The 25,277-nt window shown below is 43.8% G+C and overlaps 2 protein-coding genes and 1 long non-coding RNA gene across 5 annotated transcripts in view; 2 read left to right on the top strand and 1 right to left on the bottom strand.

The window, feature by feature from the left end:
- The first annotated feature begins 15,358 nt into the window (after nt 1–15,358).
- On the top strand, nt 15,359–17,004 carry LOC140578604 (uncharacterized). Its single transcript, XR_011982854.1, has 3 exons — nt 15,359–15,469; nt 15,574–15,700; nt 16,808–17,004. It is a non-coding gene; the product is annotated as an uncharacterized lncRNA (long non-coding RNA).
- A 139-nt stretch (nt 17,005–17,143) lies between these two features.
- On the top strand, nt 17,144–18,773 carry LOC111833268 (uncharacterized). Its single transcript, XM_072700091.1, has 6 exons — nt 17,144–17,293; nt 17,584–17,757; nt 17,844–17,978; nt 18,064–18,168; nt 18,328–18,419; nt 18,695–18,773. The coding sequence occupies exons 2-6, from the start codon at nt 17,599–17,601 to the stop codon at nt 18,771–18,773; spliced, it is 570 nt and encodes a 189-aa protein (XP_072556192.1). The 5' UTR covers nt 17,144–17,293; nt 17,584–17,598.
- Nucleotides 18,774–18,856: 83 nt separating this feature from the next.
- Nucleotides 18,857–25,277, bottom strand: part of LOC111833323 (A disintegrin and metalloproteinase with thrombospondin motifs 20-like) — a 64,999-nt gene continuing 58,578 nt past the window's right edge. For all 3 annotated transcript variants that reach the window (XM_072700538.1, XM_072700554.1, XM_072700583.1), the window contains 7 exons: nt 24,998–25,127; nt 24,375–24,469; nt 24,183–24,277; nt 23,724–23,857; nt 22,346–22,437; nt 21,939–22,043; nt 18,857–21,488 (listed from right to left, as the gene is read on the bottom strand). In XM_072700538.1, the coding sequence (XP_072556639.1) occupies nt 21,399–21,488; nt 21,939–22,043; nt 22,346–22,437; nt 23,724–23,857; nt 24,183–24,277; nt 24,375–24,469; nt 24,998–25,127 (741 nt within the window). In that variant the 3' untranslated portion in view covers nt 18,857–21,398. The remainder of the gene's footprint in view (nt 21,489–21,938; nt 22,044–22,345; nt 22,438–23,723; nt 23,858–24,182; nt 24,278–24,374; nt 24,470–24,997; nt 25,128–25,277) is intronic.

The following is a 25,277-nucleotide window of genomic DNA, read 5'->3' as shown; positions in this document are numbered from 1 at the left end:
TGCAAGGGGGTTTCTAGACTGTAATCAACCCCCTCCCCTCACATTTTTGAGACTCTTGACAGATCGGACCCCCAGGTTGCTTGCTTCTGTCCAGCGGGATCCAACGACGCAGTAAATACTCAGTGCCATTTGATTATTAACCTGCAGTTCCACTGACTTTCCCTCAGTGCTCTGTGATGTCAAGGAATGTCAAGAAGTGCTTTGTCCCTCCGCAGTCATGCACTTTACAATCGATCGATATAAAATTCACATTGTAACTGCTGTCCACTGGGAACATGGCTACAGACGTAGATCAGTATGGAATCTATACTGTGTATGATTGCTCAACAAAAAAACGCTTATTCAACAAGCTATAGTATTTTCATTATCCCCCCATAATATTAACACCAACATTCATCTTTGATAAGTCTGAAAAAGTACGTTATCCAAAAAATTGTAGCGGCAGCAAATGGAGAACAAGTCGGTTTATTTATTGCCTCATAACAAATTACATCCTGTAATTCAAATCACCCAGACAGACCTAACAGACAGGTCTTCTAGAACCTGTCTGGGATTAGAGGGGAATACTGCCCAAACAATGGCTGATATCACACTGACAAAACCCTTTCTGAACCGAACACCAGGGGGCGTCCATCAGTGAACTGCGGACATGGCTAACAATTCATCGGATCTGCAGCCCGCGTTTCACCAGCATTGAGAAGTTATTATTTGACTGGTAATCTCCCATTGCTTTACGTCGATTTCTTTGCAAATGGTCAGCGAGATGCGTGGATTCCTCAGCCACTGCCTAACGATGGTGCATGAAACGCAGCTGTTACAGCGTCTGCTATCCTGACTGATGTTAGCGTTGGGCGGCTATCAGCCTGAAGCTGGGGACCCCAGCACTGAGCATTGCTCGTTAGTGAGCGAGGCTGTGATCGCCTTAGGCAGGACTGCCCAGAAGCTACTAAAATGGCCTCTTCATTTGTGACTTCAGTAGGGACTCCAGTGTCACTCATACGCCGCCTTTCACTCAGCATGAGCTGCCTGGCCTGGGGCGGGACGCCTTTGCCCCCCCAGGCTGGCCCTCTGGGTGTCTTCACCGGCCCGCTGTCACACACGCAGGCCTGTGCAGACGACACTTTCATGCCAAACCGCTTTACAACCCAGTCTCCAAAACAATTGGGATGCTGTGTAAAATGTAAATAAAACCAGAATGCAATGATTTACAAATCATATTAACCTAAATTTTATTGAAAATAGAACAAAGACAACATATAAATTGTTGAAACTGAGAAATGTTATTGCTTTATGACAAATACATGCTCAATTTGAATTTGACGCCAGCAACACGTTTTTAAAAAGTTGAGACGGTTTTCCACTGTGTTGCATCACCTCTTTTGACAAAACTCTGTTTACGTTTGGGAACTGAGGAGATCAGCGGCTGGAGTTTTGAAAGTGAAACGTTGTCTCATTCATACCTGATAAAGGCTTTCAAATGCTCAGTTTGTGGTCTCTTTTGTTGTATTTATGAAGCCGTACTGTTCTAATATGCACAGAATATGGTTTGGCATTGTCCTGCTGAAATATATAAGACCTTCTCTCATAAAGACGTTGTCTGGATGGCAGCATCTGTTGCTCCAAAACTTGTATATATATATCATTCATTATTAATGGTGCCTTCCCAGATCTGCAGGCTGCCCAGGCCATGGGCACTAATACCCCCCCACACCAATACGGACACTGGCTTTTTAACTGTCCGCTGATAACACACTGGACGGTCCCTCTCCTCTTTAGCCCGGAGGATGCGGCATCCATGATTCCCAAAAAGACTTTTTGATTCATCAGACAACAGGACAGTTTTCCATTTTGCCTCAGTCCATCATGAATGAGCTCAGGCCCACAGAAGTCAGCGGTGTCTCTACATCATCTTTAGATCTGGTTTCTTCATTGCATGGCAGAGTTTCATTCTGCATTTGTGGAAGCAGCAACAAACTGTGTTCACAGACAATGTTTTTCAGAAGTGTTCCTGAACCCATGCAGTGATTTCCACTATAGAATCGTGTGTGTTTTTAATGAAGTGCGGCGTGAGCACCCGAAGATCACGACTCTCCAAAATTGGTTTTTGGCCTGGTCCCTTGCATACGGAGACTTCTTTCAATAATAATTTGTACCATAGATGATGAAATTCCCAATTTTTTCACAAAATTATGTTGAGGAACACGCGACCCAGAAGGATAAGCGGGTTGGAAAATGGATGGATGGATGTTGAAGAACATTATTCTTAAATTGCTGCACTATTTGCCCACACAGTCTTTCACAGAGGTGCTGAACCTCTCCCCATCTTCACTGCACAGAGGTGCTGAACCTCTCCCCATCTTCACTGCACAGAGGTGCTGAACCTCTCCCCATCTTCACTGCACAGAGTGCTGAACCTCTCCCCATCTTCACTGCACAGAGGTGCTGAACCTCTCCCCATCTTCACTGCACAGAGGCTTTGCTTCTCTGGGAGGCTCTTTTTATACCCAATCATCTTACTAACCTGTTGACAATTAACCTAATTAGTTGTGAGATATTCAACCAGATGTTACCCTTGTCCCAACTTTCTGGAAGCGTGTTGCTGACATCAACCTGAGCATATATTTGTTCATCCATCCATCCACCCATCCATCCATCCATCTTCTGTAACTGCTTATCCTATTCAGTGTTACAGGGGGTCCGGAGCCTCTCCCAGTGGCTACGAGTGCAAGGCAGGGATCATCCCAGGATGGGGCGCAATCCCATCAAAGGGCACACTCACACATCATAAACACACACACCAACAGGAAATTTGGTAACTCTGAATGTTTTTGGGCCAATATTTTCTGATATTTCTCACTATAAATATACACTCACCTAAAGGATTATTAGGAACACCTGTTCAATTTCTCATTAATGCAATTATCTAATCAACCAATCACATGGCAGTTCCTTCAACGCATTTAGGGGTGTGGTCCTGGTCAAGACAATCTCCTGAACTCCAAACTGAATGTCAGAATGGGAAAGAAAGGTGATTTAAGCAATTTTGAGTGTGGCATGGTTGTTGGTGCCAGACGGGCCGGTCTGAGTATTTCACAATCTGCTCAGTTACTGGGATTTTCACGCACAACCATTTCTAGGGTTTACAAAGAATGGTGTGCAAAGGGAAAAACATCCAGTATGCGGCAGTCCTGTGGGTGAAAATGCCTTGTTGATGCTAAAGGTCAGAGGAGAATGGGCCGACTGATTCAAGCTGATAGAAGAGCAACTTTGACTGAAATAACCATTCATTACAACCGAGGTATGCAGCAAAGCATTTGTGAAGCCACAACACGCACAACCTTGAGGCGCATGGGCTACAACAGCAGAAGACCCCACCGGGTACCACTCATCTCCACTACAAATAGGAAAAAGAGGCTACAATTTGCACGAGCTCACCAAAATTGGACAGTTGAAGACTGGAAAAATGTTGTCTGGTCTGATGAGTCTCGATTTCTGTTGAGACATTCAAATGGTAGAGTCAGAATTTGGCGTAAACAAAATGAGAACATGGATCCATCATGCCTTGTTACCTCTGTGCAGGCTGGTGGTGGTGGTGTAATGGTGTGGGGGATGTTTTCTTGGCACACTTTAGGCCCCTTAGTGCCAATTGGGCATCGTTTAAATGCCATGGCCTACCTGAGCATTGTTTCTGACCATGTCCATCCCTTTATGACCACCATGTACCCATCCTCTGATGGCTACTTCCAGCAGGATAATGCACCATGTCACAAAGCTCGAATCATTTCAAATTGGTTTCTTGAACATGACAATGAGTTCACTGTACTAAAATGCCCCCCACAGTCACCAGATCTCAACCCAATAGAGCATCTTTGGGATGTGGTGGAACGGGAGCTTCGTGCCCTGGATGTGCATCCCACAAATCTCCATCAACTGCAAGATGCTATCCTATCAATATGGGCCAACATTTCTAAAGAATGCTTTCAGCACCTTGTTGAATCAATGCCACGTAGAATTAAGGCAGTTCTGAAGGCGAAAGGGGGTCAAACACCGTAATAGTATGGTGTTCCTATAATCCTTTAGGTGAGTGTATATGTGCTGTGTTACAGTATTTAAATGGAGACAAACGGTGAAGGATAAGCCCATCACTTCCTTCTAATCTGGTTGCAAACTGAACCCAGCATTATGGTGAATAGTCATGGATTTATACACTGATATTTTGATATTTCATTTGGGGGGGGGGCGTCATTTCCTTAATTAAATTAAAAGTTAAATGTCATTCAATTTCAAGGTCCCTTTTTAGCTATTTAAATTAGCATGAATGATTCATGCACAAATATATTAGCATATTAACACAAACAAACAGCAACCCTTCACCCATCCATCCATCCATCCATCCATCTTCCAACCTCTTGTACTGGACAGCGGTGTGGGGGTTTCTCTTCTACAATTCTTCCTGAACTGTGAACAGATTTTAGGCATTGGTCTAAGCCTACGTGTTTAACATATGAAATGTTATGTTTAATTTCCCTAAACTCTTAATCCAGTTTAGTTGTTGTCGGTAGCTATGCATACAGACATTAGTCAGACTATTAATAACATTCATTAATGAAACACCAGCCCTCTCTCACTGAGGATCTGTGGGCAAAAGCAGAGCGTTAATCACCTCCAGACAGCTGACTCCTTCGTTAATGCGTTGTCATATGAAGAAGACTAACTAAACGCCTCTTAGAATCACCCTTTGACCTTTACAAATTGTACTGGAGTGTCGTCTGGAAATCAATCACCTCCATCACAGTCCATCTACACGACAAACCCATTAGGAGAGTTAACTGGCAAATTCCCACACCTCAGCGATGCCGCCGTTTGTTTGTTTGGATCACTCATCTCCATAAAGGGTTTTTAAAAATGTTTTTTTCCCCATTTTGGGAAAAGGTGAAAAGAAGCCAAGGGGAGAGAGTGAACAGTTGTGTTTTATTCTCATGGAGTGATTCATTTATGAGCTTCTGCTGTTGCGTTTATGGATTGGTGTTTATATAGTTGAGGTCTGGCTTACAGCAGCTTGGTCCCTATGCAGTGCATTACGCTCCTTATTTATGAGACAGCTGCCTGGTGCTGCTGTGCTTATCAGACTGGGAACTGCACTGCGATTCTGGGACACGTGTGATGATTCCGCTTTTATTCTGTCTGTCTTCTCTCATTTTTCAAATTCGGAACTGAATTAAACAGGTGTTTGTGTGTGCATGCAGTGCGTACCTGAATGAAAGGAATTCGCAGCAGCATTTCTTTGGGCTCATTTGGATATTTTCTCCCTGTTTTCTGGTGAATATTTTCTTCCCCAGTTCCTTTGCCCATTTCTTCGGCCGCCGCGTAAACAGCTTCTCGTGACCCGCTGACGCGTTAAGCTGGATTGCCCTGATACATTTAATGATGGTGTTAATGACCTGAAGGTGTTTTGGACGTGAGCTCCAGATCATCAAGCGTTTATCTGTCATTATTTTCAAGTGCCCAGGGCAGCAGTTTAGGGTGTGGACTTACAGCCTATTTTTATTGTATTATATTTACAGGAAGTCACTTAAACTGAATTAAACTTCACTGGAAAATTTGCGTGCATACATAAAACTGTGAATTGCTTTATATATAAGCTCAGAATACAAACTAAATAATAGTGTTACAGCTGTTCTTCTCTGCTGCATTTAGGTTCCACACAATCAGGCTCGTGTTTATAAAAATGGCACAGTGGCAGTCAAACCATGAGCCTTCACAGATGGAAAACCCCTTCTGTGGAAAGTAGGGACACTATTAACATTAATGTGGGTCTACTGGATGTTTCCTTTATGATGTAACAATGAATGTTTCTTTTATGATGTAACTTCAGTCTGGGTGTTTAGGTATGCATCAACATTTAGGAAGGTAATACACTGAAAATTTCATACCCCGTTCTGAATCTGATATAAAGCGGTCAGTTCCATTTTCTCTGTGACGAATCCCCTGCGATTTGCAGCTCAAAATATGCCAACCTAAGTCAGAGCTAAATACATACTCGCATATACGATGGTGTGTGACTTAATTAATGTATGCAGGAATATGCAATTATGAGCCATGTAGAAATATTGACTCTCCAGAAGGCTCATTTGATTGCTCTGGGAGAGTTATTAGAGATCTATTCATTTTCCATATCAATCATGAAAAGAAATAGAAAAAAAGCAACCAATATAATTTTAAATCTGATAAATAAACTTTACTCCCAAATGACAGTGACAAACTGAATAGTAAATGAACTTTTTGGAAATTATTTCATTTTCACATATTAGACACATCATGATGTTTTACAAGTCAATGTCCTCAAATGCAAAGCCTCAGCTTCCACTTTCCCATCCACATTTGGTACAAAATGATGCCACGTCTCACATCTAAACAACATCTGCCTAAATTAATTTCTCTCCCGAAAAACATATAAATATAGTTTGATGTATTATTTTCTTCTGTTTACCAGCTTTCACCAATATTGCTTGACGTTCGATGTCTGTATGTCATTCCAATGAAATACCATCACATACCAATAATGCCCTCTTGTGGTGCACAGTTCTGCATTTTTAATGGTTTTCAGGCCCTTGCAATTCATAAAAACAATTAATGAACTGTTGCAAGGGGCCCCATACACGTAGAGGGGCCCCATACACGTACAGGATAAAGAGATTTGTATCTGTCTTCATCACTTGTTTCCTCATTGACGGTCCGAGGTCTGTGTGTCTCCCCAGGCCTGTAACTGAAGCCCCTGGTCACCATGGTGACTGATCTAGTTGTTTCAGGTTTATATGTATAATTCAGATGCTGGACTTAATGGCTTTGAGGAGGTAAGATGCATGTCTCTTTCTCATATTTTAATTTGGCCTTTGGGGTACAAAGATTCTCTTTGATAAAACTGTACATATTTTACCAGCTTATTTTCTATGCATTTTTGTCGCTCAATAGGACTGTCTGTTTTCAGTTAGCTATTTTGTCCGCGATCCTAGTGACACCCGATTTCTCAGTACCGACATTTCCGGGTCATGGTTGTGTCTGTCGATATTGCATTCCAAAATATAGGTAAAATGTAATAATTTGTAATTAGCATGTATAATTTAGTAACAGTCCAACTGGGAAATACCAAAATTAATGCTTAATGCAGGGTTGTACCAATCAGTAATTTGAGAAAGAATATGATTATTAATCTTTTTGAAGAGGAGCTGCATGTTTGTAAGCCTTGAAGTGAATTTGCAAGCAAGATGAAATAATTTAGTTTTTATTTTAAGGTAGAAGAAGTAATCCTATCTGATAACGACTCCTATGTCTCATAGTATTAAGTTTTTGAACATATTTAATTAATTCCTACATAATGTTTTGTACTTTTTTGACCCGTGTCTGACTGTAATTTACTGGTTGTCTCTAGTAGACTGAATGAGGTTCCTTTTGACCCAGAGATATTTTATCGCTTAGCCGATGAAAATTGCATTTGTTTTAGCCATTTATTGAACTGGAGAAATTGTGTATCTTGTTCCTTGTATAAGGAACAGCCGAGTCCTTCCCCTGAGCTGAGCTGACAGCCTTCACTTCACGTGTATCCTTATCCACTACGCCTCCTACAGTCAGACTGCTGTCATTGCCAGTTCATGTTTTCATGTTGTCTGCACCCACACTGCCAAACTGCCTTTGACGTTTACCTTTCAATTCCCTCTCTCTGTCTATGGGGTACAGTTACAGAAAATGCCGGAAGCTACAGTTCCAGATGATATGTCAAAACTGATTTTTATCCATCACCCTCTGGGCGATGCAGCCTCGCAGCTTTCTCATCTGGGGATGGGGGGACAGATGGACCTTGCTACGTTGCATGATGCTCTGGGGGTGTCAGCAGAGGATAGGCTGTCTGTCAAGGGCATCCGCTCCTTGTGCCAGAATATCCTCCATGTTTCTGTGGACCCAGACGAAGTCCAGCGAGCCGTCCAGAAGGTATGGCGGCGGTTGGGGGGGGGTTAAAGCTCTTAGATTTTTCCTTTCATAAGAGGATATGAGACATCATTTTCTACCCTATTGCAGGTCACAGGAGACAATGTCGGCTTGTTTTGCCATGCCGGGAAAGTTCTAGACACTCTGCTTGAGATTGAGAGAGACCGCGTCGCCAGCGAAGACGTAATTATCTTCACGAGGTGTTAAATGGGAAAAAATGTACCTTGGAGACTAAGACCCAAAATGGCCTTGGATAGCTCTCAGTTATTAACTGAGATGCTGAGATGTTTTATATGAATGCAGAGTTTTGTGTGTGTGACGTACAAACTGGTTTATGTGTAGACGGGAGACGTGAGGCTAATTTTTCTGATCTGTACAAAACTTGTCTGTTCAAAATCTCATGCAGCTCTACTGGGACTTCCAGATGTTAAATGCAGGGCGACTTAATCTGTTGGAGTGTCCATATGTAGCAGAAACACAACTCACCCTCGGCGAAACCCAGCCCGCAGTGTTCTGTCCCTACCTTGGCTCACAGGGACAGGGACACGCAGAGCAAGGAATTCAGGTGCTGCTCCCTCCAGAGACTCAAGGGATCTGGGGTCTTACTGACTAATCGGTCATGAAGATACGCTTCAGTGGGAAGTATTGTCATTATTAATGTGCAAAGGGAAGAATAGGTCAGTCTATTTGTTTCCTGTCTATAGGATGTGGAGGAGCAGCGATTAAAGAGAAGATTGTATTTGTGGAGATTAAAGAAAGATGCCAGGAACGCCTGTAGGAGGTACATCACAGGAGGAACAGCATCACAGGAGGAACAGCATCACAGGAGGAACAGCATCACAGGAGGAACAGTGACGGGGCACTAGGATAGTTTGAGATGTAACTGTTTCCAGGAAATATTTAGTAGAAGCTTTGCTGCTCTTTAGTGCTAAAGTCCTTTTGAATTTTTAGCATTTTTATAGTTCAATGTCTCCTGTTATAAATCAGGAATTGTTCCATACTCATTTGCATTGAAGAAAGTGCTGGTCATGATTTTGGTCCGTGAGACATACTCCGCCTCCAAACTAACGATCTGTGTCATTGCTTGGTGCAGCTTAGCAAGAAAATCGATCTGACCTTATTTTTCAACACAGCAGACTGTGTCTGTCTATAGACAGCTTCCCACAGGCAGATCAATAGGAGTAGGTTGCTGTCTGAGAATCACGTTCCCCTGAGGTCCCTGTAATGCTGATACCAAACAGCACCCGCCAAAAGACATCCGGACACCTGCAAAATACCATGACACCCACAAGTCAAACAATGGGTTTAGGAGTCGTGTGGATTATGCAATTGTTCTGTCTGACTTAAGTGACCGATTAGGACATAAAACATCCATCCATCCATCTTGTAACCACTTATACAAGTTCATGGGGTTAATGTAGAGTACTAACACAGCACCAGGGTCAGGTTTTTGTACTCTGTGTACCAACATTCAACAAAGAGTACAGCCGTCATTGTACTGTGTGAATTTTACTAATTCTAAAGTGTGCAAATGTAACGGCATCTTTTCAGAACCCATTCAACTGCTTCCCTATCGACTTTATTTTATGTGTTTTTACAGGTAGGTTTTAGACTTTGACATCATGGAGGTGACTGTGGAAACATCTCTGGAGCTCCGTTTTCTGCACGGCAGGTTGTCAGGAGCCCGACTGCACACTGTCCTGCCCTCGCTGTGTAACGGCCGGGGGGGCGTCGGAGAAGCGGAGGGTGCCGGAACCAGGTGGATGACCCCTCCCAGCATGGACCCGCTGCAGGACATGGAGGAGAAGTACACCGTTGTCCGACGGAAGCTGCTCACGGAGATGCTGCAGGAACACTACGGTAGCGGAGACGCGCACGTTAGCCCAGCAGGAGGCGCTCTTTGCGGAGAAGGAGCGTGTTTGGTTTCCGGATAGTTCTGCTGCTGTATTTGCATGCCCTTTCTTCAGTGCAGTGTTCTTTGAGGGTTATGTGTTTGCTTGTACAGTATATGTTTCTCACTTTTGCCTGTTTAAAGCGCATGGAGCCAGGTAATCACATTACCTTTGTGTATAAATGCATATTTCACAGCCTGTAATTTAAATCGTCTGTGGTGGTTTATGGCTGGGAGTGACTGAACTGATTTTTCCAGGCTTTTATTCTGTGAATGGTCACAGGGGTGGCATCCTGGGAGGCCCTGTTGCCATGGCAGCAAGAGGAGAGGGAGGAGGAGCTGGAGGCCTTGGCAGAGGAGGTGCTGTGCACTGCAGACGAGCTGGCTCTCTGCGAGCTCCCTGGGGCTTTTCGTCGCTACCGGTACGAAGGCTCTGATGGAGGCCTTAACAGAGGAGGTGCTGTGTACTGCAGAGGAGGTGCAGTGTGTTGTAGAGGAGGTGTTGTGTACTGTGCGCTGCAGAGGAGGTGCTATGTGCTGCAGAGGAGGTGGCGCTCTCCGTGCTCCCTCCAAGACCCACAGTGTAACATTCATGACAGGACAGAGATTGCAGTGCTAAAGACAGAGTTATTGGAATAATATTTACCAAATACAAAAACATTCTGTACGATTGTACAGGGGTGGGGTGAAGGCTACTATCTCTCTACCGAGCATGACATAACATAACATGACATAACATAACATGACATAACATAACATGACATGACATGACATGACATGACAAATCATGACATAACATGGCAGCACAACACAACAACATAACCTGACATTCCATAAAATGACATGACATTCATAACATGACGTAGCATAACATGACATGACATGACATAAAGTGACATAGCATTAAATAACATGAAATGGCATAACAACATAATTGCCAATGTACAAGATGTAAACAGCATGTTTTTAAGAGCCATTGAAATAGAGACAAAAAATACTTTGTGTGTGCATGTGTGTTTGTGCGTGTGTGTATGTGTGAGCATGTATGTGTGTGTCTGTGTGTGGGTGTATGTGCGTGTGGTCCAGGTATACCTTACCTTGTGGGGACCAAATGTCCCCATGTGTGTGCATGAGTTTGTGCATGTGTATACAGTATGTGTCTTTGTGTGTGGGTGTGTATATGTGTCTGTGTGTGTGGGTGTATATGTGCGTGTGGTCCAGGTATACCTTACCTTGTGGGGACCAAATGTCCCCATGTGCGAGCATACTTGGGCAATAAATCCCCCCAGACGTCTCATTATGACTTTCATCATGCGCCCATCAGAATGCGCCGCAGCGTCTCGCTGTTGGTGAGGGTGGATTTCTGGCCCATCGATCTCCTCCCCTGACCTTACACTGGCCTCTGTGACCTGCAGGAGCTCAGATCAGGTGTTCCTGAGGAGGTGTGGGGAGGAGGCGCGGCGTGGGGGGGAGCTGGAGTGGACGGCAGCCTTCTCGCTCAGAGAGCTGCAGTGCAGCCGGCTGCGGGAGATCGGCGCCCTGGTGTTCCTCATGAGAAGGTGACCGGGTCCTGGGGGGGGTGGGGGGGGGGGGTTCCGACCGGCTTTCTTAGGGGCTGTCGCTCTATTCTAATAATAATAACAGCAGCAGCATCACTTTATGGATCCACGGGAAGATTCTCTTTTCATCTCCCCACCCTGCTCTCCATGATGCGTGTGTTACTGACAGTAAGCTTGGGCCTGCAGTGGCACCCATGGGGGGGGGGGGGGGGGTGTTAAGGGCCTCGGTCAAGGGCCCACAGACATGACTATTCTGCCAAGGCTGGACTCAAACCAGCAACCTTCCCATTACAGGCACAGAGGCTCAGCCCACTGAGCCACACGCTGCCCTCCTTCTGCTGACCTTTGACCTTCACGGAACCAGTGTAACCAGTACATGTACCAATAATGGATGGGAACAGGGTTCAGGACCTTGGCTGTACACTCCAGGTGTAAAGCATCACAGACACTGTATTAACTTATTTATGCTTTATTCATTTCCTACGCAAGTTGTAGCCTCATAAATGAATTCTTGTTACTTATTGTAAAAATATATGGAATTAAAATGGCTAGTTTGGCACATGCGTGAGATTGTTTACAGATTAATGTGTTTGATTTTTGTACAGAAACTACTCCTCTGCCTCAGAATGAAAGCACTCCCCATTTTAGCTTTCACTTAAACACAAATCACTGTAAAACGTGTAATACGTTTTGTTGTGTTACTGTTCTAAATCTGGTGAAAATGTTTGCGACTTTCCTTTGCTGCTGAGATTGAAATGCCCCGCTTCTCCTCAGGGTCTGGCTGTTCCTGTCAGTGGGCAGCATGTCGCTGAAGCCGCTGTCCTAATGAAACATTGAGCAGATTCTGTACCTTCGAGTTCGTTTGTTGGCTTTCATGACTAATTCAGGACTGGCGGAAGCTGGTTATCCACCAGCTCGGGGTGATGGGGATTTCGATGAAGCAGGATCTGCTTCATTATTGATGCCTTTCTCAAGGTTATGCCTCCGTATTCCCTCGTAGCTCAGACGTGACGGGCTTGCGGTCGCTGTCCCTCTTTCTGAGACTGGCTACGATGAGGGCAGAGAGAGAGAAGCACTCGCACACGGCTGCGCTGGCTTCTAGCTTGTCCTGGGATAAGTGGTGAGTTTAACCGCTCTCCTCTCTGACTGGTTTTCACGTTACATTTGTCACTTACGCAAAAGTACACTTTTCATGCATGTTAAACGCTTCCCCACCTGCTACATGTATTGCGGCCATAAAGAAATACGTAATACAAAGATAAGCTATACAAAAAGATACATAAAAATGTGATTAAAATAAAGAAGTAGCAATATAAATAACATGGTAAAATGACACTAAAAATAAAATGTGACTATATTTTAAAAAGTAACTATATTTGCATAAGGCAGTAATCAGGGAGATGTAAAATTAAAAATGAATAATTGTATAAAGATTTATTATCAAATAATTATTGTACCATACAAAGAATTCTGGTACCAATATGGTACCATATTTATCACTCACTGTGAGAGTCAGTGTCACTGTCTGCAGATGCCTATGGCCAAATAGGTAGTTTGTCCTACAATGAGGTTCTGCTGGTTTATTTTTAGGAAATGACCTAATGTAAATTGCAGTCAATTTATGAGCTATATGAACTGTCATAACAAGTTGATAGACTGTGATTGATATCAAAATCAGGGACACACTGGGTATTAATCAATCCTTAGAATTCATTTGGGCTACATTTTTTACCTGAATGTGACTCAGATCTGATTTTTCTGGGCTGTGTGGACACACAAATCTTATTAAATCAGATTTGAGTCACTTTCATATCTGCTCCCATCTATATCCAATTCATGGTCACATGACATGAATGAGCAGGATGAAGCTGTAATTCATGTGTGTTTCTGCCTGTATGCTTGTACTGGACACCGCCGTCAGGCAGCATGTTTGTTGTTGTTGGTGATGCAGATGACTCGTGCAAAAGTGTATAAGTGTGTGCATGCATGCCGTTTCGGAGGACAGACGTGTTCATATTACAGTAAGATACAGGTCACTTCAAATTATGACGTGAAACTGTCAAGATAGGAAAATCTGATCAGAGCAAAAAATCTGAATTGGAAAATGAGGCTTGTAATGTGAATGTTGCGTTGGCATCCTCGTGTGTTGGTCATTTTCATGATCCTCTCCCCAGGCCTGAGGTGGGCGTGTCTCACTGTGAAGATTTAGCCAGGTTCTGGCTGGCCGAGGAGAGTCCTTGGGCCATCTGTGGAGAATCTGTGACGGTCTCTCCCTGCTCGCAGCAGGTAACACATGCGGACAGGACGGCCACGGCGCCTGGCCTTTGCATGAGAAATGGATTTTGGCGCTTTTGGGAACAAGGAACAGCGAGGCACTTGGATTTATTGATCTATTTTGGGAAGTTCCTACATGTGCTGTTCTCTTCTAACATCTGTAAGGCTGAAATGGAGGGCTCTCAAGATGACAGAGCCGACCCGAGAGCAAAGGCATTTATTATGCGTGATGCAGCCAATTTCCCCCCGAAGCCGTTAGGGAAGAATGCTCATGAGTCCACCTAACTTTTGATCTTCGTGATCTGCCAGCAGGCCGTGCTGCAGCATGTGTTGTCCTGCCATGAGAGAGAGAGGTGGTTCCTCGTGGAACTGCTCCACACGGTGACCTTGGAGGAGCTGACAGGAGAGGAGGAACCGCATTCGTCTGACGCAGGTCTCTGCAAACCCTCAGCAATGCCATTAATTGCCACTGCTTCGGGCTTTAGCTTATAGTGGGCCAAAATGGTAGCATACTGTAGAAATTTACTCCAAAAACCTCTAATGAAGGCTAAATATCTGTAAGCTCCTAAAGAATACAAATTTAGAACAGTTTAGACACCCTAACTCTTACTACACCAGTTCTAACCCTTATTTGTTTACCCATTGAAGCTGAACTTTGCAATTTACTGTTGGTGAATCTGTTTAAGAGAATGTTCTGGAAGGGCTGGCCATCCTAAGATTGGCGTGCATTACATGGCTGAGGAAGACGAGGGCTGTGCTGAAGGCTGAGTCCTGGGGTGACTCTGCACTGTGCTTACTCACTCACCTAATGGAGCTGCAGGAGGTGGAGGTCAGGGCCGTGCTGTGGGGGCTGCTGCACACCGTGAGTCACCACGATGCTCTGAGAGGTTCCTGCGGCTGGGCGTGACTCACCTTCCATAAGGACTTCAGGAGTATAATAAGGCTTTCGTTTGGTATTGATCTTATCTCCAATGTAGCACACGAGTTTAGACAGTGAAGTTGTATTTTCCCCCACAGGTTTTGAATAATGACCAGGAGGTTGACAGTATTCAAAAAGAGTTTGCATTTTGAGTGCGGGAGCCTTGTAACTTCCTCAAGGTTGCTAACAGAATGTAGAACTGGGTACCACTTTACAATAAGGCTCCCTTTGCCATTTGTAAATGGTAGTAACTCATTAATAAAAAGAAAACTGTGTTATAACTTGTTAAAAATTGTCTATTAATAATTTACAAAGTGTTACAACATAATGAATAACCAGATTATAAACCATTCATAAACCCTTTATATGGGTAGCCTTATTGAAAAGTGGCACCTAGAATTGTTTAGGGCCAGAAAATAAAAATCAATAATCAAGAAATGGAACCAGGCAGGAGGAATCGTGACATTTTAAAACGGGAAAGGAAACAGCTGCACTTTTACAGCCCATATGTTTGCTCAGGTTTCTGTGTTTACTGTGTTTGTTCATTGTGTTTATTTGTGTATTTTCCTTTTACAGGGTCTTTAAAAGTTTTATTTTTAGTAGAGCCTATTGCTTTTAAAATTTTGCATGTCCAGCTGGCTTCTACCCCTACTGTACATCTCCACCCTCAGCATTTCTGGAAATTAACATTCTTCTCCACTGTCGTACCAGGACAAGGACATTTTTCAAAGTCTTCGAGAGAAATATAGAGTTGAATTACAGGACCGAAAACTGACAAATCTGCATCAACTTCTGCTCCCTGACTGCTGGACGCCTCTCAGCGGGTCACGCTCAGCATCCGGGGCAAGCCAGTCTCAGTATTGTTGATGGGTATCAGTTGATGGCTCTTCTGAATAAACATCATAGGTGTTTGCGCTGAATGCCACTTAAGTGTTTGCTCACGTTAGGTCACAGGAAGTACGGCTTTTCGACCTGAACTCCACAAAGGTGAAGACCAAGAGCATCTTCCAGGACGTGGAGAATGCAGACAGGGTGCCCCCCTTGCCAGCGCTGGGAGAGGCGACGTTTGTGACGGTGACGGGCTTCACTTAAGTTTTCTCCGCATTTTCTAGAGATGCAGTAATGTGCAAATGCCTTAGGCAGTCAAAGAAAATTAAGCTGCTGACAGAATGTCTAATGCTTACTGTACTTCTGTAAAAACATTGCAGATTTACTGGTTTCATCACAAAAGTCCATTGACAGTTTAACATATCAGCGCATATCTTCCAAACAGACAGTTTCTTTGCATTAAGTGTGATATTTTTTTGACTGACTCAATCAGTTCTATACTTGCCATTTTGCTATCAATTGCCACTGTAGTTACTGGCTTTCAAAAGGATTCTATTCACAAATGTTTGGTGTACTATAATTGGTGGACAATAATTTGGGTTTCAATTTATTAGTACTTGAAATTAATGTTTTACTTAAAACCACTGAGTGTTTATAATGTGAAACATATATTTTAAGTATTCTTATTAAGTATTAAGTATTGTATTATTATTTTGTATTAAGTAATTATTTTTGTTACTGAACTAATACATTTGCAATATTTTTTACAATTAAGCAAATTAAGCAAACATCTTAAGGTTTTCTGTGAGCACTCTATGTTTAAATCTTCCTAAATGATCTTTAAATGTATGTGTGTCAAAGCATGTCAGCTTAGCCATTTGAAAACATCGCCAAAAGCCACCCCAGTGTTTGCAGTAACCACCTAATGCAGCCATGTTTTCTTGAATTATCCACTAGCACACCATGTTTGGCTAATCAATACCTCATCCAGTTATATACCTAAATTAATGAATTAATTGAGCTGGCAGAGAAATCTAACAAATACATGGAATTACTGAGGTGCCCCTGAGGAGAGGTTTGGGAACTGAAACAGTGTTTTTCTAGCTGTCCAACAAGATATCAGTAACTTTTTGGAGAACAGCAGAAATTCCTGTTAGTTTTGCTGTTAATTTGCATATGTTGTAAAGTTAAATAGTATTTTTTCTGATCAAATATACAATTGCTACCCAGATAAATAGCTTTAATCATTTTCTTTCACTGCCTAAAACTTCTGCACAGTCCTGTATATTTTTAAAAGCACACCAGGCCTAACAGAAGCACTGTAACAGAGATTGTTTACCTTCTGCCCCATAGCATGTGGAAATACCCTAATTCCAGAAGAAGCTCCCTATCTGGAGGTACTATGTGCAACCAACACTAATTCAGGGTCAGCAGGAGGGACAGACAGCGATGACGTAATAGCCAGCAGATGCCCCATCACCACAGACTTGGAAAAACAGGGCTCTGTGATCGCAGTGGCCTGGAGCCGGCCTGCCGAGAAGACCTGCAAACCCGAGGCAGGCCCAGACTAAATTAATGGGGCGCGATGCGGCCATTTCACCGCCTCTTGCCTGTTTTCAGCTGGTAACGATGGTGTGACTTGTTTCACAGACACCTGACGAAGCAGCAGTGGAAAGCGAGACAGGGACTCATCTAAAAGATGAGGTTCGAAATGACCTCCCGACACATGAGGCACCTGAGGGCAGGCCTGGGGAAGAGACACCACACCCCACGCTCTTCCAGTACAGTCCACATGCCGGATGCCTTCAAAAGCAAACTGTAGAGGCTGATGGAGCCATAGTAAGCAAATGATAAACTCATAATAATGAGCTCTGCTGTACACATTGTTTTTAATGTTTTACTGTACATAGCTTTTAGCTATATCCATTTATATGTATGATTTATAACCCATTTAGCATTTAGTGCTAAACTGTGTACATAAAGGAATATATAAGACAGTAGATCTATGTAAATAAAAAGCTGTAATTCACCATCATCAATGACATTAATCGGGATTGGAAACAGAATCTTCTGCGTGTCAGTAGTTAACCATATCATGCATAAATAATGGGAATTCTCATACTCTACAGCCTGCAGAGACACTGATGTCTCATGAAAGTGAGATTACACACGACACTGATGACAACAACGATGATGATGGTCAAACTACCGAAGAAGGTTCCTGTTCATCTCGCACTCAGTCTGCTGCGGGCAGACATGCACAGCAGCCCAGCGCCCACCTGCAACAGGTTATCGATGACAGCGTGAGGGTCTGGCTAACATGCTGCTTTGACGGTCACCGGTAGAACGTCTCGCTTGTTCGTGACTGTCCCGTGTGGTTTACCTGCAGGACTGCATTCAGAGAGAGACGACAGTGGTGCACATCTCTGAGATGGAGAAAGAGACGACCATGAAAACCCTTGTAGACATCAAGCGGAAGGTTGAGAGCAAGTATCAGCAGGACAAGCAAAGACAGATTCTTAGGGTAAGTTTATCATTGGATGGTTGCACTCTTTGGACACTCTGCTCTTTGTCACTGATTACATGATGTCCCCTGCACCCCCTTTCAGTTTCAGGAACGCTTGTCCATAGTCCAGAACAGAAAGTCTGATGAAGACCTTCTGGGTCACAAACAAGGGGACGATCTCAGGCAGCTCACCGAGAAGCTCAAAAAGGCGAGTTCCACCCGTCCAGTCTTGCTCAGCAGTGCAGATATTGGCCTATAGAGGGCGTGAGCGAGCTGTGAAGGCCACAGCACTGTAGAGGTCTACAGAGACGTGGGGCGGATTTTTTTGGGGAGGGGTTGTGAACTGACGTAGGCCTCTGTGATTCAGGAGGATAGAAACCAGCAGAAAACGCTGGTTAAGGAAAAACTGGAAGAGCTGAGGCGAGAGCGGTCGTACATCATGCAGTCTAAGAGAGACAGGTAACGTGACATTTCTCACCATGGCAAAATGTCCACCAAATCCAAACTTTGACCCACCCACTTAATAAAATAAGCATCTTTTTAAATGCAGGTGGCCAAAGTTTTCATTTGGTCTAGGAATTAGTCCACAAAGAAAAGAACGCAGCTTCAGCTTGTGCAACGAGTCGTGGGAATGTTCCTATAACGTCGCAGAAGGCAACATTCAGCTCATGCATGTTTTTACGGCTACTTCATGAGATCGAAGTGTGAATGGGTGTCCACATCTGTCTCCCCAGAAACACAGCTGGATTTAAGGAACTCCTTGGGCCAGTGGGCATGAAAAGAGCAGAGCATGAAGAATCCTATCCTGTGTAACAAGAACGCCGCATTTAAAGATGATTAGGGCTTCTTGACGCACGATTAGTTACCATAATAAATTAAACACAAAACAACATCAGTCCCGTATATTTTTTTAATATTCACGTTTGGCACCGTAAATCTTTTCATACAGTTACATACTGCTGTGTTCTTTATTTAGTTGCACCTTTTCTTGGAAACATACAAAAACTTACAGCACCTGAGCTCAGACCAGCACTGGAAAATTAGTCTGAATGTCAAGAAGATCAAAGGAAATCAAAATAACATACTATAATTCAAATACATTTTAAAAACTGGCAATAATTTAATAACTGATTGTAAATATAATAATGGGGTTATTGATGCTACTGAAAAGACTGTCTGTCGTCAAACATAAAGGCAGGTTTGTACCTATTTATAGTGGGTTAAAAGCATAGCCAAATAACCATTGGTAATCCACGCTTTAATGTAATGTAATTACTCTTAGTACTCTTCTAACCAAACCTATAAAACTTGTAATGTCACCATAATCTTCAAAGTATTCCTGTAATCCTTAATTTTTTTACCAAAACCATATCACTACAGATATTAAGAAAAACAATTTCTTTGGATAATACATAGCAAAATAGCACCATGTTTTATACAATTATAATAACATTCACATTTCAAGTCAAGAATTTTTTACTTAAAAACACATTATGTTATATAAGTATGGTTCTACAAAAAAGACACACAGTGCATCAAGTACTTAAAAATATTCTGATACAGACCTCCAGTAGAATTACCCATCAGTTAATAATAATTGCTGGTTAAATTTAGCTGCTCAGATTTCACAGGTTGGTTTCTTAAAGGAGAATTCCACCAGACTTGATTTATCATTCTTCAGAATTAATATTATGATGTAATTATTTTCCCCCTGCTATGTGGATGTTTGGCCTCTAGGTGGCAGTTTTAGACAATCTCCAATTTATCCTCTTTTAATCTTCATTCCCATGAATCTTGGAACATTTTAAAATGTGACAATTTTACAAATAAAACTACAACTGCTTGAAATTTCTAGGAAAAAAAAAACAGGACTTTTTCCATTGAGTATTCCAAGTGTTCTGGTGAGCTTGCTATGTAAGCAGCGGAGGTGTTTATCACCACTCACACCAAGCATTTCTGTGGGGCCCCTGAAATTGGGGGCCTCTGTTGGTCACAAAAAGTCACTACAATGGTGGAGGATGGTGACTTATTGAGTGGGACCAAAAAACACAACCCAGCCCCTGTGTGCGTGACAGTGTACGGCCAGGCCAGGTTCTGAATAAAATTTAAAAACGAAAGATCCATTTTTGGGTGGAATTCTCCTTTAAATTAATATAGCTGCTTTACCTGTTAAGAACACTTAAAACCATAACAGACTTTGGTTCTAGCTAAAGGCTACCTGGATTTGTGAAAAGGATTATGCACATTAGAAGGCATGACGTTATCAGTACATGGAAGGGAACTGTTTAGAGACAGCGCAGCGGTACTGAAAAGGCTCAGATGGTTTCAGTAGTTAAAGAAAGGAGAGCTATTCTCTGTGGTTAGAGGTCACTGTGCTGACGGCTCTCGTTCTCTGCAGTAATGTAACAGCATCAACTCTGTACAGCTGCCTATGCTGAATGCATCTACAGTATAACATTACAGAATAAATATGGTCAAACATAAATATTTAAAAGTGTCATAAAGTACATTTTCTGTTCTATTTACATGCTTGTGAGTTAGAGGTAGGATTGGCGTGCACCTGCTGTCAAGCTACGCAGCTAGGACTACCCCGAGTTATCCTGACGGAAGAGTAAGTCATTCTCCATATCGGTGAACTCGCTTCAGTCTTTCCTGAAGAACTTGGTCAGTTCCTTCTTTCTGAGAATTCCTACTTGTCTCTCTTAAGCGGCTGTAAGGATTTTGATAGCCGAGGACAGGATTTCGCATTGATGGTCTATAGCTTTGCATTCTAAACTGTTTCAGCCTTTGAAACAAGGCCAAGTCCCATTTGCTGTTAGTCTGAAAACTAGCATAATACAGGCGACCGTGATCACGTGACACTTTCGGTTATGTTAACCTGGGCACATGATCTCCTACAGTCAAGGTGAGCATTTTGTTATTGGTAAATCAGAGAAAAACACACTGAGGCTTTTCTAAACTAATGCATACTATTCAGTGTCAATAAAAAGAAATTTAACAGAGCTCCAGTGTATAAGAGTTTTCAAAGCTTTGAATGACTAAAATTCTTATTTTTTGTTTTATCGAATGTCAAACATACACATGACCTCTGAAGCTGAAAGGTCACTCGACACAGTAAGACAGCTTTGCAACATGGCCTCAGTGTTTCCCTTTCGTCAAAGGAAAAGAAAGACACGAATATATAAGATACAATGAAACACACAGCGGCGTTAAAGGCCCCCGGTCTGCTTTCGATATTCTGATGCACGAATACATTTGGTACGCATCACACTTGTTGAAAGGCAGGTCGGTGATTCTGGCAGATAGCTGGGTCTGACCTGTGCTCTCCTGTCGGGCTTAGCTGCCAGAAATGGTCCCGCGGTCACGGGTACGAGAGCGAGCGGTGTTCCCGGAAGAGTCTCGCAGCCGTGTCTTGCTCGGGTGACGCTAGTCTGTCCCTTAGCGGACTTGCACGGGGAGGCCAGATTGCGACTGAGGGACGCATTTCCCGCAAAATCCTCCACAGCGTCCGTAAATCCTCACCCCGTCCTGCATGAGCGAGAAGGCAGGAGTTATGAGGGAGGGGGGGTGGAAATCTACATGTGAAGGAACCGACTGGTGCTGAAATCCTGCACTGGGAACCAGGTGATGTATAGAATGATCCCAGCAGGAATACAGCTGGCCACCAGAGGGCGCAGCTTCTCAGTGTTACACAGGTAGCATAGAGGTTCAAAATATGGCCCTGGAATCTGAATGAGTTCGGATCCTCTGAAGGACTCTGCTTAAGCAGAAACACCTATTCAGTAAAACATCTGGATGTTAAGAAAGGCACACATTTCTTGGGATAAAAGAATATGTATTGCTGCCCTAGAAAGTCAAACATGTTGGTGTCTGATCTACAGCTCAACACACTTTATCACTCTGAGAAATGATTCCTCACTCCGCAGTATAACGCAGCTCAGACTATATCTCATTACTGGGAGCGGCCAGCCTGCTCACCTCAGACCTGTGCACCTTGGCGGTGGCGTAATTACCCCTGGAGGCCCACTTGGCCTCCTCCGCAATCTTCAGGCCGGTACCCGTGAGGTTGATGCTGAACTGACCCTGAGATAACAGACTTCAGTTAACTCCGGACAACCGGAAACCACATCTCCACTTCCCATACAGAGGGCACTCTGAAATACAGCATTACTACACAATAAAATGTCACATTAACATTTGAAAGATTTTCTGGGACATGAAATTGGAGTTTTGTCTATTAAACAACTAAAATCCAGTATTATTATCACCAAGTATTGTTGATGAAGGATTTTAGTTTTAGAATTACATAATTTTCCAGTGAATATTTTTGTCCAGTTAATAATAAAAAAAAATTATTCAGAAATAAAAGGTAGTTGGTGTTCTACCTGTGGACACTTGGTGGCGCTGTAGCAGTCTCCTGCGGTGCCAAAAGGCACAGAGTGGCCTAGTGGGGTCTGGGAGAATCGCAGGTCCGTGGCTGCAACAGAGCGACAGACAGACGTGTGGAGGACCGCTCATAACGCAGAGGGTGCTGGAGATTATGGACATGATCTCACGACCAGGATTTCACATCCCATAAGGACCCTGCTCTTGTATTACTGAACAAGATACTTAACCTGAATTTCCCCAGGAAAATATCCACCTGCAAATGGCTATGGCTACACCCTTTACCTGTGCAACAAAACATGAGAGATTTTACTGTTGCTCAGGAAACGTAGCCCAAAACAAAACAGGATGGTAAATCTTTCACTTGGAATCACTCCAGCCTGTGCTGAGAAGCATCTTGAGCTGGTTACGCTCAGCTGTGCTGGCGGCGCAGGGCCCTCCATGTCTGGGGAGGCAGTTGACAGCAGCCCCCAGGGCCGGCCGCGTGAGTGAAGGGGCCAGCTGTTCCCAGGGACTGGGCTCTGCTGGCCTGGACGAGAGCCCCCACCCTGATCAGCATCTCCTTCCCGACTGGATGGGCACTGAAGATTTCCAGCACACATGCGGAATAATCTAAAGCATCCCGGGACAGAGAGGCTGGCTATCACGATCGGCCAGGGATAAAATGAGCCACCCTTTTCTGAAGATGGACACCTTTGCTCAATCTCTTTCTGAATAACGAGTCATCGGCAATTTACCTGGAGCTCCTGGTGCATTCTGGGAGATTAACACTACAACCGCCGTTTCCCATGCCAGCGATCGCCAAACTCCTTAAACCGCCAAGCAAGATATACTTCGCCGCACGCAGCCCTTTCTTTGTGCTAATGTGCCATTAGTGTTAATAACGCAGCGAATCTAACACCCTGAACCAAAACGCCGTAATGTTCCTAAGAGAGCAGCTGCTCTGTCACAGTAGCAAATGTAACACCGTGAACCAAAAAGCCACAATGTTTCTGAAAGAGTGGCTGCTCTGTGGTGAAATCATAAAGCTGGAAACTTTTCAAACACGATGAGCATTTTATAAAATGTTGGGTAAATTAACGCAGTTTATGGGTGATTTCATGTTTGTCAAAGTTTTCGCTTTTTAACAACTGTATGAAGTGATGCTTTTTATACAAATCAACATTTAATTAAAAGACATACCTGGTGATTCTCCAGGGGGGCCGTGCTCAGGGACCGAGTGAATATATGGCTATTCTGTGGAGGATGGGATTTGAAGCGGCGGGCTTCTTGTCAAAGGCACAGACGCCTAATCTGCGGAACCACACACCCTACCAATCCAAAGATAAACTGGACCACAGGGACGCACCGGAGGATGGACAGAAGGGAACGACTCACTGATTATCCGCATGGCGCTGAGGTCCAGCCGGACCTTGTGAAAAATGGTGTAGCCAGCGGCTGGATAGTCATTGCTGCAAACGCAGTCCCTCCTTCTGCTGCCATTGAATGGACATTCGAATGGGTTCTGTAACCTAGTGACAGAGAACCTATTAGGCATGTCACATGACAGGTCATGCGCTGCTTGAAAGACACGGCTTTTCATACGTGTTGGGTTACAGTTAACAATACAGCGTCAATATGGCCTAAATGCTAAATGTATTTATACTTTATTTAGCAGATGGGTTTTATCCAAAGCAACATATAATCGAGAAAGCAGGGTCAACCAGTCTGTGGAGTGACTGGGGGTGAATGACCTGGCTCACGGGCCCCAACCCTGGGATTTGAACCAGTGACCTTCTGATCACAGGCACAGCAACCTAACCAACAGAGTCACACACCCCAGAGGAAAACACATACCTGTACCCATAAACCTCTGAGAAGTTGTCCATCTGACCACTGCGCAAGGTGATGTACTCCTTGGGAACCTGGGACTGCATCTCTGCACAGTAGATCTGAAGGACGGACCGATACACAGTTGGCAAAGGACCAAATCGAATGTCAGATGGTGACAGGCGACACTTGGCTGTCTCACGGCTCAAACTCGCCTACCTGGAGAATCCTCGAGCTGACTCTGAGATAGTACTCGCCGTCGTTCTTCATGCTGGTTTTCTGCTGAACCTCTTTGCAGCTGGTAAGCACTTCACCTGGAATAAAGAAAACAACGTATCTTCCGACGGCTACAAGAATGCTGTCGTTCCTCGCCACCAGGGGGCAGAAGCAGCCGCACACTTCCTGCCAAGGAGCTAAAGGCCTTGTTACTGAAGCTGGACTGGCATTAACTGACGAGCCAGTAATCTGCTGCAAAAGCAGCATCATGGCGTGTGTGAACATGTGAGCACAAGCTGTTGGATCGTGAACAAGATCCCTGTTGAGTGTTGAATTCATCACAAACACCAAAAATCCCAAAAATATCTCATCAAAAGGATCAGGCTGAACCTGGATTTTAAATAATTCCTTTTGGAAAGAAGAAACATTTATTTCAAGATGCACAATTCACATTAAATCACATGACTTCATATTATTAAGTCCAACGATTTTCAGTGAAATTTAAGCTTTAATGGAACTTAACGATACATTTTTTAAGCACAGGCCTGCAGCATCAGTTAAGAGAGATATTTTCCAGCAGGGTTACTGCTTCACTTCAAAGGGGGTGGGGGGGATACGGGACGTACATTGTCTCTCATGACAAGGGGCCTTGGGTTTGGGCATCTCCGCTGGATTGCAGCTCCGGGCCGGGAGGGCATTCCCAGTGAGACACGCTACCCGCCTCTGCCTCACGCCGGCCCCACAGCTCTGGGAGCACTGGGAGAGCAGGAGAGGGACGGATAAAAGGCCCGGACCAACAACCACCAAGCTGGGAAACGTGGACACACACACACACACACACACACAACACAAACGCATGCCCGCATACACACACACACGCCACATACAGATGCACACACACACACA

This window comes from Paramormyrops kingsleyae, chromosome 1 (assembly GCF_048594095.1).
Source record: "Paramormyrops kingsleyae isolate MSU_618 chromosome 1, PKINGS_0.4, whole genome shotgun sequence".
Lineage (NCBI taxonomy): Eukaryota > Metazoa > Chordata > Actinopteri > Osteoglossiformes > Mormyridae > Paramormyrops > Paramormyrops kingsleyae.
This window is presented reverse-complemented; position numbering and strand designations above follow the sequence as displayed.